Raw genomic sequence first — 18,866 nt, 5'->3', positions numbered from 1 at the left:
CTAATATTTTCTGGGTCTCATGAACAAATAAGGCGAGTTGGGTCTCACACGATCGCTGTTTCCGGAATCCATGTTGATTCCTACATATTAGATTCTGGGTTTCCAGAAATGACATGATACGCGAGCAAAAAACATGTTCTAAAATTCTACAAGAGATCGACGTAAGAGATATAGGTCTATAGTTTTGCGTATCTGCTCGACGACCCTTCTTGAACACTGGGACTATCTGTGCTCTTTTCCAATCATTTGGAACCCTCCGTTCCTCTAGAGACTTGCGGTACACGGCTGTTAGAAGGGGGGCAAGTTCTTTCGCGTACTCTGTGTAGAATCGAATTGGTATCCCGTCAGGTCCAGTGGACTTTCCTCTATTGAGTGATTCCAGTTGCTTTTCTATTCCTTGGACACTTATTTCGATGTCAGCCATTTTTTCGTTTGTGCGAGGATTTAGAGAAGGAACTGCAGTGCGGTCTTCCTCTGTGAAACAGCTTTGGAAAAAGGTGTTTAGTATTTCAGCTTTACGCGTGTCATCCTCTGTTTCAATGCCATCATCATCCCGTAGTGTCTGGATATGCTGTTTCGAGCCACTTACTGATTTAACGTAAGACCAGAACTTCCTAGGATTTTCTGTCAAGTCGGTACATAGAATTTTACTTTCGAATTCAATCCAGCCACACGCTTCACGCATAGCCCTCCTTACGCTAACTTTGACATCGTTTAGCTTCTGTTTGTCTGAGAGGTTTTGGCTGCGTTTAAACTTGGAGTGGAGCTCTCTTTGCTTTCGCAGTAGTTTCCTAACTTTGTTGTTGTACCACGGTGGGTTTTTCCCGTCCCTCACAGTTTTACTCGGCACGTACCTGTCTAAAACGCATTTTACGATTGCCTTGAACTTTTTCCATAAACACTCAACATTGTCAGTGTCGGAACAGAAATTTTCGTTTTGATCTGTTAGGTAGTCTGAAATCTGCCTTCTATTACTCTTGCTAAACAGATAAACCTTCCTCCCTTTTTTTATATTCCTATTAACTTCCATATTCAGGGATGCTGCAACGGCCTTTGATCACTGATTCCCTGTTCTGTACATACAGATTCGAAAAGTTCGGGTCTGTTTGTTATCAGTAGGTCCAATATGTTATCTCCACGAGTCGGTTCTCTGTTTAGTTGCTCGAGGTAATTTTCGGATAGTGCACTCAGTATAATGTCACTCGATGCTCTGTCCCTACCACCCGTCCTAAACATCTGAGTGTCCCAGTCTATATCTGGTAAATTGAAATCTCCACCTAAGACTATAACATGCTGAGAAAATTTATGTGAAATGTATTCCAAATTTTCTCTCAGTTGTTCTGCCACTAATGCTGCTGAGTCGGGAGGTCGGTAAAAGGAGCCAATTATTAACCTAGTTCGGTTGTTTAGTGTAACCTCCACCCATAATAATTCACAGGAACTATCCACTTCTACTTCACTACAGGATAAACTACTACTAACAGCGATGAACACTCCACCACCGGTTGCATGCAATCTATCCTTTCTAAACATCGTCTGTACCTTTGTAAAAATTTCGGCAGAATTTATCTCTGGCTTAAGCCAGCTTTCTGTACCTATAACGATTTCAGCTTCGGTGCTTTCTATCAGCGCTTGAAGTTCCGGTACTTTACCAATGCAGCTTCGACAGTTGACAATTACAATACCGATTGCTGCTTGGTCCCCGCATGTCCTGACTTTGCCCCGCACCCGTTGCCCCTTTCTGTACTTGCCCAAGGCCATCTAACCTAAAAAACCGCCCAGCCCACGCCACACAACCCCTGCTACCCGTGTAGCCGCTTGTTGCGTGTAGTGGACTCCTGACCTATCCAGCGGAACCCGAAACCCCACCACCCTATGGCGCAAGTCGAGGAATCTGCAGCCCACACGGTCGCAGAACCGTCTCAGCCTCTGATTCAGACCCTCCACTCGGCTCTGTACCAAAGGTCCGCAGTCAGTCCTGTCGACGATGCTGCAGATGGTGAGCTCTGCTTTCATCCCGCTAGCGAGACTGGCAGTCTTCACCAAATCAGATAGCCGCCGGAAGCCAGAGAGGATTTCCTCCGATCCATAGCGACACACATCATTGGTGCCGACATGAGCGACCACCTGCAGATGGGTGCACCCTGTACCCTTCATGGCATCCGGAAGGACCCTTTCCACATCTGGAATGACTCCCCCCGGTATGCACACAGAGTGCACATTGGTTTTCTTCCCCTCTCTTGCTGCCATTTCCCTAAGGGGCCCCATTACGCGCCTGACGTTGGAGCTCCCAACTACCAGTAAGCCCACCCTCTGCGACTGCCCGGATCTTGCAGACTGAGGGGCAACCTCTGAACAGGACAAGCAGCCATGTCAGGCCGAAGATCAGTATCAGCCTGAGACAGAGCTTGAAACCGGTTCGTCAGACAAACTGGAGAGGCTTTCCGTTCAGCCCTCCGGAATGTCTTTCGCCCCCTGCCACACCTTGAAACGACCTCCCACTCTACCACAGGTGAGGGATCAGCCTCAATGCGGGCAGTATCCCGGGCAACCACAGTCGTAGTCCGATCAGGGGATGCGTGGGACGAGCTGGCCGTCTCCGACAAACCCCCATCCCGACCCCCACAGTGATGCCCATTGGCAACAGCCTCAAGCTGTGTGACCGAAGCCAACACTGCCTGAAGCTGGGAGCGAAGGGATGCCAACTCAGCCTGCATCCGAACACAGCAGTTGCAGTCCCTATCCATGCTAAAAACTGTTTTGCTAAGAACGTCTGAACTAATCTACAGAGAGTGCAAACAAATCGACAAAATTTAAACGGTTGTTAAAATACAAGATTGCCTAGTAAATGCAGTAATGCTGCTACTTGCGCACTGCTGACACTGCTCGGCGGCGGAAGGAGACTAAGCGAAATTACATTATTCAGGTACTAAAACACGATGCTACACTCTCAAATACTATAATATGCCCGAAATTTATGAATTAAATAATTCAAGAACCAAAAACACGCAAAGAAATTAAGAATTAAACTATGTAACAAATGAGTGAGCTAGGAGTATACGACTTGCTGCTCAGCTGCTTATCCAACGGCGGCAGGGAGCACACTGACTGCGACCAACCGACACTGGCCGTTCAAAACAAAACAGTAGACAAACGACTACGCGAATTTACACTATTCAGGTACTAAAACGCGATGCTACAACTCTCAAATACTATAATACGCTCGTAATTTATGAATTAAACAATGCAAGTACCAAAAACACGCAAAGAAATTAAGAATTAAACTATGTAACAAATGAGTGAGCTAGGAGTATACGACTTGCTGCTGCAGCTGCTTATCCAACGGCGGCAGGGAGCTCCCTTGCCACAATGCGTCGTCGCTGTTATCAATGCCAACGGTGAACACACTGGCTATTAGGTAGGTGGTCAAAGTTCTGGCTGATCAGTACATAAGAAAAAAAATGTTCACATAAACCATCGCTTCCTATCCAGAATTCAGAGTGGAATCTTATTATGGTGCACAAGTCTACCACTTTGCCAGTAAAGATCAGGCATGTATCATTAAACCTCCACTAATCAGAAACAAAACATTTACCAAACACTTGAACTCTGGATTGTAAACCTACTTAAGATTAATTTTCATATTTAATATGTTTTTAAATTCTGTAGTATACAGATGGGTGTTTTGAATCTGTAAAGGTCCATAAACAATCAGTACGCAGCTGCAAATAGAAGAAGTAGCTCTTTTTTAATAAGTAACTGCTTTCCTCCTCTAAAGCTGTCTATAGTCCAAAGGTTTGAACACATCACTTTACTAACCATGGTCCTACACATTTTCAACATTAAAGATTAAATGGCAAATTGTAGGACCAACTGGGAGTTCATAAACCATAAAAGGTTACTGAGAAACGTGAGATAGGAAATTTGAATCCACCAATATTTAAGAAGAAAGTAAGAGTACCTTATTAGCAATTCTAATAATTTTTCAAAATGTTTGGACTCTTGAATACAATTTCTATTTAACACTGATGTTCTCTCTCTCTCTCTCTCTCTCTCTCTCTCTCTCTCTCTCTCTCTCTGTGTGTGTGTGTGTGTGTGTGTGTGTGTGTGTGTGTGTGTGTGTGTGTGTGTGTGTGTGTGTGTGTTTTTAAAGCCGTCAACTTCTTGTTAGCATACTTTACAGAAGTTGCTTGCAAAGGTGACTGCTTCTTTTGATTAATAACTTTCCACATCCCACAAGGTATTTACAGAGTACAATGTGTGAAAAAAACACCATCCGGCCACCAAAGGTCCCAAACAATGGAAGAAAAACAGTTACATCAAAGAAAGACAGGGCCAAAATTTACAACTCCTCTGAGGATACATCAATCCAAGGTGTTCAGTCATTTATTCATAACAATGTGAGGTCAGATAGTGCTGGACACTTACTATGAATGCAATTGGTGTGTCCTCCAGTCTTGCAACATTACACTTTTAATATCTTAAATTCATACAAAGGCACAGTTCAAGTGACATTTCAGAACAATGATATAGGTTTTAGAGAGAGAGAGAGAGAGAGAGAGCTGGTTATGGTTAGCCATCCTCCCTTTTAATGCAAGTATCAAGTATGAAGGCCTGTTAGAGAGAGAGCTGGTTATGGTTAGCCATCCTCCCTTTTAATGCAAGTATCAAGTATGAAGGCCTGTTCACACATGCAAACGCTACGGATTAAGTTACGAGAAACACTCATATCTCCAGATCTGGCCTTTTACAAAACTTTTGTGCTGGATGCAGACAATTTCTGCTTTAACTAAGGAATCCCTAAGGCATGACCCCATCGTTAGTTAACAGAAACAATGTTGTGTTGTTGCAAAGGCATCGTGGTCTACTGCTGGGAAGTAATGGTATTAAAAGAAGATTTACAGATGATATATAAATACTCATTATCTAGTTTCAAACTGTTTGAGTAATGGATGCTATGCATTGTTGCAAAATATGCATTTGAAGCCCTTAGTTTCAATTTTAGACAAATTATGAGGGTTTTAGATTCACTAAAAGTTATCTTTTTGTACTAATGCAAACAAAGAATCTTATTTTTTCTTATCTGGTAGCAATATGTCATCTTAATAACCAGAGAGGAAGCCTTTAATAAAACTAATATTACAATTATTTTGAAATACAATTCAAATATCTCAGAATAAAATTACCGGTTCCATATGACACATACAAATAGTAACTAAAACTTTGTTACTTTCTATACAGTTACAGCTGTATTACAGAATCTATCTCTAAATAGTGACTTACTTCCTAACAGTTTATAGCATTTTTACACACACATGTTGGTAGAATTAATGTTTTTAAAAGTTTGTATGCCACATTTGTGAGGAAAAAAAAAGAAGAAATTAAGGAACACTGATGAGCAGCCCAATATAAATGTTGTAAACAAGTATCACATTATCAATTTAACACAAGTATCACATCAATTTAAATTCATGATATAAAACATGAATTTTATCACTCCAGATGTCAAGGCACTTTGTTTCTCACGCAGGCTTCTTGCATAAAGGACAGACCCGTTTCTGGAAGAAGGAAAAAAAAGAAATGATAATATAGTATTAATTTCAAGGTGGAAAAAGAAACCTGCAGACAAAAACGTGACCCATGAACTGTTAAACTGTCACTGCATTTGAACAGAACATAAAAATAGTAAGGGTCGGTAAAGCTGAAACAGTAAGAAGTACTTATCCAAACAGAGAACAAACAGCGGTTAAACATTGCATACCTCTTTTTTGCAATTCTGAAATCACAAACTGTACTTAACATAACTGAATCTGAAACTTCTGACTTGTGCCATAAGATGCAATTTCTACTATCAAGTCTCAGACCATCTTGTTTTGCAGAAGTGAGTAACAGTCACAAAAACTGAGATTAAACATGTGAAATGGCAATGTATAGCTTACTAAAGAAATTTATGTACAGAGCCCTAAGGAGGATTTTGACTGTAATTTTAAACTTCGAAGGAAATTGTCATTTTCACAGAAAGGGATTTGGTGAAACTCTCACTCCAGTATCAATATAAAATCAATTTGGTGTTACTGTCTGGGTCACATTTCTTAACCTTTTGTCAGTCAGAAAATAGTTCAGCATCATCATCTTTTCAACTATTAAAAGGCCTAGTTAAAGTTTTAATTATCACCTCAATGGAAAAAAATGATTTGGTATGTATTTAATTTGTATGTACATGCCTACAAGTTCAGGTACACATCAAAATTTGTGCAAAAGTATCTTAGTATGTCATTAATGGAGCTGAAACAATATGATGCATCACATTGACAAAGTGGATAATGAGCTGTGCTGTTTTACTTGGACTCCTCTGCTGGCATACTATGTTACTGTGGGTTTCAACGTGTACCAGGCCAGCAGACATGTATCTGCAAACAAATGAAAAAATTACAGAATTTTTTTTTAAGATGATGCTTAAAACTTAATGAATACCCCAATATTTATCTGCAAACTCAAGTTTGGATTCTTATCCAGACATTTCCAATATGTCTTTGGAAGGAAGAAACATTTCTCTGCTCTTCTTACAACACAATGAGCAATTTTTTTCTCTCCACGCGCAAGAATTATGATAGATGTTTTAACCTGTACAATATTTAGTTTGTCTGGCATTTACACCAGTCTCAATAAATGAATATTACTAATGCCTTTAAGATGTCCCCCCCCCCCCCCCCTCCCCATTGCTTTGTATGGAACCCTCTTTGCCTGCAAATGTACATAATTGCAAGTGTTAGTTCACTATTTAAAAGTTGGTCACTGAGACAGAAAGTGAAATTTAAATGGACATAAACTTAAAAACTATTTTGATGGTATTCATTTACAGCTCCTAGCAACTGATCACTAAACTTTAGAAAAAGGGGATGGGTTCTGAGGAATCTGATGGCCAGTAATTTTGCAAGCCACATATCATGTCATCAATGAAAGTGTTTCATACAACCATAAGAGAATTTAAAAATCTATAAACTGAATTAGAAGCAGATTACAATGCAAAATGGTTGTACTAAACATTGTGAATGCCCTGCAGATTGATGTGGTTGGTATCCTGAGAGGATTGTATTACATTTACATGCTGAGAAAACAGACATCTGTCAACCACAAAAATGTATAGGAACCAATTGTTCAGGTAAATTGATAATTTTGAGAAATATGGATGTACAACATACTGCTCAATGTTAAAGAAAAGTAGCATCCAGTTTTACCATTTAGTCATGCAATATTTTGATTCCAAGACAGCACACCTCTTTTCCAGCTTTAGACACACATTTATTTTAAATAAAAAAAAATAATAAAAAACTATTCTGTATCAGTTAACAACCTGTAGTCACCACAACAGGCTTTACAGAACATGAACCTTCTGAAGGTAGAATGCTAAAGGTTGATACACCACAACAATCAGTTTCTTATAACAGTACGTGTTCAGAAAATAAAGCCTCCTAATTCTTTCTAATAATGGAATCTAAATTATAAGACATTGTTACCTGTTATGCAATGTTAATATTAGTGCTTCCTCAACATTTCTTCACCTCCATTTGCAAGAACGTGAAGTAATTGGGGAATATCTCAAGTGGAGGACTTAAAGGAAGCATATGGTCAGAGCTGAGGATACGCAAGTCCATGCTTGGATATAGTATGAACAGGAAACATCAGCACAAACAATTCACACCCTGATCCATACCAATTAAATACTGAAATGAAATGAATAAATAACTTTGCTGGACTGCTATTAATTAGGGTGTGTAAGTTGCCTTATTTCATAAATATACCTGGAACAGGTAAGAAGAGCCAGCCAACGAAACTTTTTGAACATTATGATCAATGGTCACCAACAATGGCCCAGTTCTCACTGCAATTCTGTGACTTCTGCCAACAATGTTTGCACCTCACTTTTGTTTCATTCCATCTCAAGACCAATAGAAAGCTGGATGTATGGAGTGAGCTTTGAGCGAGTCATGCTGAAACAGTTGCACTTAGAGGGACAAGCCTTACATTAGTCTATTCTGAAACACAACACAGATGCTAAGTACACAGTCAGTCCAGTGGCTTATTGGTTACCCTCTTGTCTGGGTTGTTGATTTTGTTTGATATCTAAGATGGCTTTTGCTAACTGCCCATGCCACACAATTGCTGGATGTAGACTGGTCACGGAGGATTACATACAGTTCACTGTATCACCATGGGCCCATGCAGCAATCTGTACTAATATCATTAGCATCCACTGTGAAATGGATTTTCCTCTAGCAAGATGCAGCTGACTCTGCTACCACTGAATTTTTATGTCATACCAGCCCTCTACATCAACATCAAAGGCATTGCCAGACAAAGAGCACAACATATTAGAGAAGTCCCACTGCTGAGACTCAGATTACAGCCATTGGTTTTGCCATGAGGATACTGCACCTACTCAGTAGAGAGGAATGTTCCACATTCTCATTACATGGATAAGCATAACCAGTTCAGTTCAGGCTTCCACCATCAAGTGACCAATATCCACAATGTGCACACTGGGAAATTCGAGAACAAAGGGAACAAACACTGGAAGTTAAGTGGGCAACTATTTTCTTTTAGCTTAAAAGCTACTCCAGGCGGATCTGTGAGCAGAGCACAAATCAAGAGGAGGGGAGGGGAGGTGTTCATGGATGTGTCCTAACAAAAGCCTTCAGTAGGGCATGATGAAGTTCGCAAGAGACTCAACGTGGACTGCTGTTGCGACTCTGTATCCAGGACTGAGTGGAGTCAAATCCCCCCCCCCCCCGCCCCTTTGGAAAAAGGACTTAATAGATTGGATGCTCAGGGAAACTGCAAACTTTGATTGCATGGGAAGAGTTGTTGATGTCTGTTTTGAAGGGGGGAAGGAGGATACTTTAAAAGAGGCTATCTACATGACTAATCCAAAATACAAGAGTTGTGAGCTACAGTTTTAACACTAGTGGGACTACCATATACTATGCACGATTCCCATAGTGTACTCATGATAAGGCTTTGGACAGGTGCATAAGGTTGACACAGTCCGTGCACCAGGAACTGTTGCTGAGGCAGGAGTAGTTCTCGAGCTTTAATGGTAATTTCATTTTAATTGTTGAATGTAGGGGAACCATGTCAATCCTAGAAAAGAGAACGTTTCTGTCATGAGGATCTTTGAGAAAGGTTTTCCATGCAGGCAAAAAATTAAATTTGGAAACTATGTGCATGAGCTCTACTTACGGCACAGTGCTCAGTATGCAACCTAGTTAAAATGATCTCGCAGCGGGAGAGCTGAGAGGAGGTCATCCAAGCTGCTGGGAGAGGCTTAATAATGCGGAGTTTATTCTCCTGAAGGGAGGACCAGTGGTGATGCCAAAGTGATACCGCTTCCTGACATAATGGCGACACTGAGATCATCAGAGTGAATGTAAGAACTAGCGGGCTGAAGTACAAGGACTGCAGCCTTAGCAGCAGCCTCGTTTCCTGTCAGACTGACATGACCTGGAACCCACAAACATCACAGTGGCTCCATCAAGTGTGAGAAAGTGAAAGCTTTCCTGGACCTGTTGCACTAAGGGATGGATGGTGTACAGCACACAGAGGCTTTGAAGGGCACAGAGAGAGTGAGCAGGTGACAATTGAAAAGCCTCTATCACTGGATGTGCTCCGTGGCCTGATACAGGGCAAAGAACTCAGCTGTAAATACTGAGCACTGTGCCGGAAGCCAATATTGAAAAATGCTGGCGCCAACGACAAAGGCACACCCAACAACATGGTCAGTCCGAGAACCATCAATGTACGTACACAAAGGTACTGTCGTGAAATTCTGTGTGAAAGTCATGAAACTGAAGGCAATGGAACAAGGCTGGTGTAGTGTCCCTAGGAAGCGAATGAAGGCCAAAGGGAACACAGGCCGTTGCATGAAGCCAAGATGGTGAAAGGTTCACACCCACCAGGAAAGTTGCAAGGGACATGAAGTTAATCTGCTGGAATAAGAGATAAAACCGAACTCCAGGAGGTAACAGAGAAGAAGAATGCACCCTGTACTGGCGATCAAAGGAGTCATCGAAGAAAAGGCATAGGATGGGTGGCCATGCATGGCAGACAAATGGCATGCATACCTGCTAAAGAGAAAGGCATGACGGTAGGACAGCAGTAGTTCAGACTCTCTACCGGGCTAGTAGTCAAGGTGCCAGTTTGACACCTCAAAAAAGTCAGAACGATAAAAGGGAAAAGGCTAAAAAATGTAAAAGTGCAGTTGTGTCGTCAATGGTAAAAACAAAATGAGGGAAGTCAGCAAGAGAACGACCCCAAGGCCATGCTAGAGGCAGGAAATATCCCACCTCTGAAGCAGTAGAGGCAAGACCACCTGCTATTTGAACGTGTTCAACCGCTACAATGTAGAAGTGCGTATGGGAAAAGGAGACTAACCAATTCTAAAAAGAGATAAGTGAAAACAAAGTAAAAGGGGAAGAAAAGAGGATCTTGGCCAGGGAGGGGAGTCGGGAATCTCCAAACACAGCCTACAGTGGGAGATACCCCAACCCTCACCGCCCCGCCCCAACACCAGAGTGAGATTAAACACCGTAAAACTGAGAATAAAAACCAATTTCCCAGAGGAAACTTGAGAACCAGTTCGACTATCTGGGAATCGTTAGCCAACATTAAAGGTAAAGTGCGGGGAAATCTGTACTTAGAGCCAAAAGGAGGGGGCATTCCACCAAAATGTGGGCTACTGACTGGAAGGCTCCACAACCACAAAGTGGGGGCAGCTCATTACACAAAAGAAAATCAAGCGTCAGCCTCGTATGGTCGATGCGGAAACGACACAGTGTGGTCGAGTCTTTTCAGGAGAGGCAGACGGAAGAACGCCACGGGCCTGGTGTCACCTTAATCACACGAAGTTTATTAGACAGGGAGGTAGCCTCCCAAGAGTTGGCCCATGATTGTGCGAAGTGGGATTTGATGCGAAGCCTCAAATCCGCTGCAGGAGGGGCTACAGAGAACGGGGTAAGTGACTGCTCCCCCAGCCAAACGATCAGCAAGCTCATTACCTGAGATACCCACATGGCCAGGGACTCAAAGAAAGTCAATGAAACAAGCAGCACGGTGAAGATCAGCGAGATGGTCATGGATGGCCGAGACCAATGGATGGTTGGAAAAACAGCGGTCAATAGCCAGAAGGCCACTCATTGAGTCCATACATAACAAAACGCGGTTGTGTTGGGACTGTTTAATAAAGGTAAGGGGCCTGGGAAATTGCCATCAATTCTGCAGTAAACACCCCACATGTAGGTGGCAGGAGATGATTTTCCATGCCAACAGAGGACATGAAGGCATATCCCCCACGATCAGCAGATTTACAGCCATCGGTGTAAAAAACAACAGCATCCCGAAACTTCGATAAAATTCGGCGGAAAAAGCAACGGAACACCATCGGGGGGATGGAATCTTTTGGACCTCGGCGGAGATCCATCCGAATTCTGGGCCCAAGAACTAAGCGGGGGAGGGGGGGGGGGGGGGGGGGGCATGGAAGACAGGACTAAGAAGGAAGCCGAAAATCACAGCGAAGAGACGCAAGGCGGAGCCCAACTGGTAAACCCGCCTGAGGGCGGGAATCAGGTGGGCGACATCCATGGTCTGGGAACAGGATAGAATAGGAAGGATGAGTTGGAGAGGAATGGACAGCGATTGCATAAGAACCAGAAGCTGGGACTGCTGAACAAAAAGGGGGGTGGGGGGGTGGGATCCCAGCTTCAACCACGAGACTATCAACAGGGCTAGTAGGGAAGGCACCGGTGGCCAAACGGATACCACGATGGTGGACTGGATCCAGCAGGTGCAGTGTGGAAGGAGCAGCCGAACCATAAACTTGACAACCAAGTCCAAGCGAGACAGCAGTAAAGCACGATAAAGGCGAAGAAGGATGGAGCGGTCTGTACCCCAAGAGGTGTGGGCAAGGAAGTGAAGGACATTGAGTTTACAGAAACATCCTACCTTCAGAAGTCTGATATGAGGCAGCCAAGTGAGCTCGTTGTCGAAAAGACCCAGGAAACAAAACTGTGGGACCACAAGTGATCGTCGTGCATCGAGATGGAGCTCCGGATCATAGTATGGCGACGGAAGTGGACCACCCACGATTTTAAAGGAGAGAATTGAAACCCATGTGAAAGGGTCCATGCAGAGGCACGCCGAATAGCTCCCTGGAGCTGCCGCTCTGCAGAGGCCATCGAAGACGAACTAACCCAAATGCAGAAATCATCTACATACAGAGCAGGGGCCACCGAAGGAACAACGGAGGCCACAAGTCCATCAATAGCAATGAGGAAAAGAAGTACACTCAATACAGAACCCTGTGGGATGCCAGTCTCCCGGGTCCATGGACAACTAAAACCAGTACCTACCTGAACCCTGAACGACCGATGGAACAAGAACTGGCAGATAAAAATTGGGAGTGGGCCCCGAAGACCCCACTGATGAAGTGTAAGTAAGATGTGATGGCACCAAGCCATGTCATAGGCCTTGCAAAGGTCAAAAAATAGTGCAACCAAATGGTGGCTCTGGGAAAAAGTCTGCCGAACTGTGGATTCCAAGCGAAGTAAATGACTGATCGGAGACCGGCCCTCTCGGAAGCCACACTGGTAAGGGGACAATAGATCCCGAGATTTGAGGACCCAATTGAGCCAATGGGCTACCATCCATTCAAGTAACTTGCAAACAACATTTGTCAGACTAATTGGCCGATAGATTTCAACAAACAGGGGGTTCCGATCAGGCTTAAGCACAGGAACCACGATGCTATCCCTCCACTGAGAAGGGAAGTCAACCTGGAGCCAAATATGGTTAAACACCCACAGAAGATGTTGCCGTTGTTGAGCACTGAGATGTTGAAGCAGTTGGTTATGAATGGAGTCTGGGCCAGGGGCTGTATCATGAGAAGAAAGTGCGGAAAGAAATTCCCATTCAGTAAAAGGTTTGTTGTAAGATTCTGACTCACAAGGGGTAAAACATAAGGCAGAAGCTTCGCCCCGCTGTTTCTGGTGAAGGAAAGCAGCCAGATAGGAGGCTGATGCTGATCCCATTGCAAAATGGTTCGCAAGATGTTCCGTGAGAATCAGTGGGTCCGTACAAAGGCCATCCAGGAGGTGAAGGCCTGGGAGGGTGGACTGCCGATGGCAACCTTGGAGAGAGCGAAGTGTAGCCCATACCTGTGACGTAGGGACAGTAGAACCAGGGCGAGGAACAAAGTGCTCCCAACACATCTGTTTGCTCTGTTTGATTAAGTAACAGGCTTTAGCACGAAGGTGTTTAAAGGTAATAAGATTGGCAATGGATGGGTGCCTCTTAAGGTGTTGCAGAGCTCGACGGTGATCACAGATGGCAATGGCAATGGCCGTGCTCCACCACAGACTTGCGGGCAGCAAAATGGTCCAGATGAGTGCGGTACAGCAAAGCTAGCAGCGCGAACAATCACATCAGACACGTCACATAGATGTCATCAATACAAACTGACAAAGAGAGAGAAAACACTACCTGTGCAGTGTATAGAGGCCACTCGGCGTGTTGGAAAGACCAACGAGGTAACTTGTCCATTGGGGAGTGGGAAGGGAGCAGAGAATCAACGGGAAATGGTCACTATCACAAAGGTCGTCATGTGGTGACCAGTGTAATGAAGGGAGGAGGGAGGGAGGAGAAAGACAAAGATCAATGGCAGAAAAGGTACTATGACTGGCACTGAAGTGAGTAGAGGAGCCATCTTTAAGAAGGCACAAGTCGTGGTCGGCAAGAAACTGGTCTATGAGAAGACCTCGTCTAGATAGAAATGCACTTCCCGACAAGGGATGATGAGCATTAAAATCCCCCAGAAGGGGGAAGTTGCTGAAGAAGGGCAGTTAAGGCAGCAGGTGTAAGAGTCCTGTCAGGAGGGAGATAAAGATTGCAAACCGTGACCTCAGAGTCCAGGTGGACCCTAACAGCAACCACTGCCAATGTAGTTTGAAGAGGAATCCATGTGCTAGCAACGTCTGTACGAACCAACATACAAATGCCACCAGAGTCCCGCAGGGGGTCGACCCAATTTCGACAGAAAACACAGAACCCACAGAGGGTCAGTGAGTGATCATCAGTAAAACGAGATTCCTGTAGAACCACACAAGCTGCAGAGTAAGACGAAATACGGGATTTCAACTCCAAAAGGTGATAGTAATATCCATTACAATTCCATTGGATAACCACAGAACGATGATTCAAATGGGGGTTGAACAGGCTAAAGCCAGTTATGCCGCCGGGTCACCACCCGTCACCGACAAGGAGAGGGTGACATCCATGAACAACAGGTCAGAATCAGGTTGCGAAGCCGGGGATGGGACCTCTGGTGACACCAGAGGCTCCTTGTCCTGGGACTTGTGTTTCTTCTTCTTTTCTGTTTGAGATTCAGGAGGGCTGTGTGGCATAAAGGAGCCAGCTGCAGCAAGATCGGGAACAGAAAGAGATCGGGCGGCCTGAGGGCCCACAGACCGTGATTCTCACAGTCATCACATGGCAGCAGACCTTTGGCCTGGAAGGGGTAACCCAGGAGGGGCACCCTTGACTGGCAGACGCCGAAGAAGTGGGACACTTCTCTGGCTGGGGAGGGGGAGCAGCACCTGGAGGAGAAGGTGTCGGAGCAGGGAAGGGGGGGAGGAAGGGGTGAAGATGTAACTAAAGCATAACCAGACGTCATGGACACAGGGTGAAGACGTGCATACTTCTTACAAGCCTCAGTGTAGGTTAAACGATCAAGGGACTTATACTCCTGTATCTTCTTTTCTTTATATACTGGGCAATCTGGTGAACATGGAGAATTATTGCCATGACAATTAACACACACAGGAGGGGGAACATAGCAACTCCCCTCATGGAGTGGATGTCCACAATCACCACAGAGAGGGGCCTGCGAACAGCGGAAAGACATGTCCAAAACGCAAGCACTTAAAACACCTCATAGGAGGTGGGATGTACGGCTTCACGTCAAATCGATAAACCATAATCTTTACTTACTCAGGGAGGGTATCCGCTTCAAAGGCCAGGATAAAGACACCAGTATCAATGCGATTGTCCTTCGGACCCTTCTGAACACGCTGAACAAAGTGAACACCCCGCTGTCCGAGATTGTCCCGAAGTTCCTCATCAGTTTGAAGGATGAGGTTCTGTGAAAAATCACACCTTGAACCATATTTAGAGACTGGTGGGGGGGTAATGAATACAGGAACTGTGCCATGATGGTAACAGGCACGAAGCGCTGCAAACTGGGCAGCTGAAGCTGCTTTGATCAACAATGAACCCGACTGCATCTTGCTCAGAGTGTCCACTTCGCCAAACTTGTCTTCAACGTGTTCCACAAAAAATGAAGGTTTGGTATTGGTGAAAGTATCCCCATCAGTCCTGGTGCAAACCAGATAGCGGGGGAAAGGTTTCGCTCGTAGCCGACGGGCCTGACCCTCCTCCCAGGGGGTAGCCATGGAAGGGGAGCCCGAAGGGGCAGTAGAAGCAGCACTAAAAGAATCAGTTCCACACGGAGGGACAGTCACAGAAGAACGGCCCGAGTTCTGGACCCATATGCATTTCATTTGCATAGCGTCTGCCCCAATACCACCCACTCCAATAAGGGGCTCTCCTCATGGGATCCTCCCAGGCACAGCAAGGGCCGTCTGGCATGGCAGCCATTGCCGTTAGTTCCAATGCTCCAGGGCGACAAGCAACCACTCCTAGGCTTACACGAGGTGGTCACAGCTCACAAATCAGAAGTGTAATCCCTGTGTTTTCAGGGGGCTCAACCAAAAGGGTACATAGCGACCCCACCACACAGGCTGACTACCGTGCTGGCTATGCACCCTAGCATCAGACAACGATGTGAAAGAAAAGGTGGAATGAACTAGGAGGGTACACGTCAGAGACACTAGGTAAGGTGCTCTTCCCCAAATGGCTCACACTACGGAACAGAAATTTAGTAATGGAGGTCAAACCCCAGAGGGGGACCAGGGAATGCCAAAAGGATGAGGTGATTAGGCAACAAAACCAAATTGCAAAACCCGCATAACCAGGAGGATAGTGGGGCCAACATAAGCAAGGACACCAAGAGACGAAGAGGAGAGGGCGAAGGGGAAGGACCAAGGAGAGGAAGGGCAAGGAAATGCAGCTCTAGAAAGAAGGAAGGCTGCAATAGCTCGGGGCCCGTGCTTGCCACGCACGTTCTCACGAAAGAACCGCGAGACCCCTGGGGCGTGTCTGTGAAGAACTGCAATAGATGGCAAAATTGTCAACAAAATAGGAGCCGGAGATGCCCGGTGGGAAACAAGCCATTATAGGGTTAATGACGATACAGAGGATGACGCTCAGGATGGAGGCCTGAGGCACGCCGTTTTCCTGGATAAAGGTGTCCGAGAAGGCAGAACCCACACGTACTTTGAAAACTCTGTCTTTTAAAAATTCCTCCAGGAAATGGGGCAGGTGGCCCCCAAAAGCCCCACGTGTAGAGAGTACAGAGGGTACCAGTCCCTCGAGTCCCTCGGCAGGTGTTGTACACTTTCTCCTAATCGAAAAACACAACCAAAATCTGGGATTTCTGCAGAAAACCATTCATGACCTGAGTGGACAAAGTGATGAGATGATCAACTGCAAGGCGGTGCACTGAAAATCCACACTGTGTAGTGCTTAATAAATTATGAGACTCAAGCCACCATACTAGCCAGGCATGAATCACATATTCCATCACTTTGCAAACACAGCTAGTGAGAGAGCTGGTGCAGTGGCCACAAGGAAAGTGTTTGTCCTTATCGGACTTAGGTATGGATATGGCAGTGGCTTCACACCAGCGTCTGGGAAATGTGGCCACCTGCTACTGTCAGGCTGGACACTGGGCAATGGATCTTGGTTCCAGAGAGCTGTCAAAGAGGAAGAGGGGATGGAACTGTTAAAAGGACAAGTGAACGAAATCCAGCTAGCTTTTTTGTTATCCTGAATAACATGACAGCACCGTGCATGCGCCTATTTATAATGAATGCAGTTTGCCATGGTAGGATGACAGTTAAAAACACAGACAGCAAACCTCTGCACGTGAATTGCATTCAGGCACTCATCAGTCCACCAAAGGGCTGGGACATGGTGTGGTAAAGATGAAGTGCAAGGAATGGAACGTTCTGCGGTGGTAAGGATAATATTTGTACAGCATTCCACCTGGTCATCACAACTGGGGAAATAGTGTTTGTCAAAGGTCATTAGGGAGGAGTAAAGCCTGCAATTGGCCTTAGTAAGCTGTGATTTGTGTGCACAGAGGTAGGGTAGGAATCAGCAAATGGACAGCACATGGGAAACGGTCACTCAAGTAGGTATCAGGAATAACGGACCACTCTAGATGATGGACAAGATGTGCAGTGCAGAAGGATAGGTCCAAATGGGAATAGGAGTGTGAGGAGTCTGAAAGGAACGTGGGTGCTCCTATGTCAAGGCAGGAAACATTAAGTTGATTAAGAAAGTCAGCCAAGAGGGCACCTTTCGGACAGGTTCTGGGACAACCCCAAATGGGATGGTGAGTATTAAAGTCACTGAGCAGCAGAAATGGGTGAGGTAGCTGTCCAATAAGCTGGAGGAAGTTGGCCCTGGTGACATTGAATGGCAGAGGGATGTAAACAGTACAAAGGGAAAAGGCCAAGTGAGGAAAGAAAAGGCAAACTGCAACAGCTTGAAGACAGGTAGTCAGGGAGACGGGTTGACTATGAATGTCATCCTGTATGAACAGCATGACTCACCCATGAGATGGAATGCCGACCTCAGGTGGAAGGTCAAAACGGACCAGGGAGAAATGTGAAAGCTCAAAGCGGCCATGAGAACGCTATGTTGATTTCTGAAGGCAGAATACAAGTCGATGCTGCGATTCTCAATGCAGCCTTAAATCCTCTTTGTTGGATTGAAGGCCACGAATGTTCCATTGGAGCAGAGTCCTGATGAGGAAAAAATGAAGAGGTGTAATCTCAGCAGCTGCAGGATGCCAGTCTGCAAAGACACGCTGCGACAGGACACAGAGGCAGGAAGATACTGCTCTATGAGGTCCACAGAAGTGTCTGCTTTCTTCTGCTGTCAGCATGTGAAGTCCAACACAGAAAAACGATTGGTGGTGCGCACCGGCGACACAGGGCTGACCAGGCAAAGGTATCACGTGGCGGCACCAAAGAGGAGCTTCGTGTCGGTGAAGGAGAAGACTGTTTGCCTTTGTTGGACTTCTTCGAGCCTTTCCGATTAGCAGAGGAAGACACAGGTTTTGGTTGGCTGGAGGGACATAGGAAGTCTTCACGGGAGTATTCCTTCTGTCCTTTCTGGCCTGCCACTTGTGTAGTTAGTGACTTTGCCCCACGAGGCGAGAGTCTGATGGCTTGTTGCACAGCTGGATGAGGGCACTGTGATGCTACCATAACACTGGGCGATTTCACAATCTCAGAGGTGAATTTGAGGTCGCATGTCTGCGTGGCCATGACCTTCATGGAGCAAGATGTAACAAGAACAGTACTTTAAGTGCCAGATGGTAGAAAGCAAGGTTTGCGACTAGCCAAGAACTTGCAAGCGACCTGGGAAGGAACTTTTTCCTTTACTCGGATCTCTCAGACAGCCCGCTCATTGAGATACTTAGGCCAATCTCGAGAGGAGGTGTCATGGTTGCCATTGCAGTTGATACAGCAGGGATGAGGCAGCACGCAATTGCTCTCATGCGCATACCTACCACAGGTTAACACATTTGGCTGGGTGTCAACAACACACCTGAGTGTGGTTGAAACGATGACATTGGCAGCAGTGCATTTGCTTCAGAATGTACAGTCAGACTTTGAGAAGCTCAT

The 18,866-nt window shown here is 45.2% G+C and overlaps 1 protein-coding gene across 2 annotated transcripts in view; it reads right to left on the bottom strand.

The window, feature by feature from the left end:
• Positions 1 to 5,097: 5,097 nt before the first annotated feature.
• The window catches only part of LOC124709453 (probable E3 ubiquitin-protein ligase ATL44), a 63,065-nt gene continuing 49,296 nt past the window's right edge, over positions 5,098 to 18,866 (bottom strand). For both annotated transcript variants that reach the window (XM_047240841.1, XM_047240840.1), the window contains exon 3: positions 5,098 to 5,558. In XM_047240841.1, coding sequence (XP_047096797.1) covers positions 5,523 to 5,558 — 36 coding nt within the window. In that variant the 3' untranslated portion in view covers positions 5,098 to 5,522. The remainder of the gene's footprint in view (positions 5,559 to 18,866) is intronic.

Source organism: Schistocerca piceifrons, chromosome 1 (genome assembly GCF_021461385.2).
Source record: "Schistocerca piceifrons isolate TAMUIC-IGC-003096 chromosome 1, iqSchPice1.1, whole genome shotgun sequence".
Taxonomy (NCBI): domain Eukaryota; kingdom Metazoa; phylum Arthropoda; class Insecta; order Orthoptera; family Acrididae; genus Schistocerca; species Schistocerca piceifrons.
Note: the sequence above shows the minus strand (reverse complement) of the source record. Positions and strands in the feature narration are given on the sequence as shown.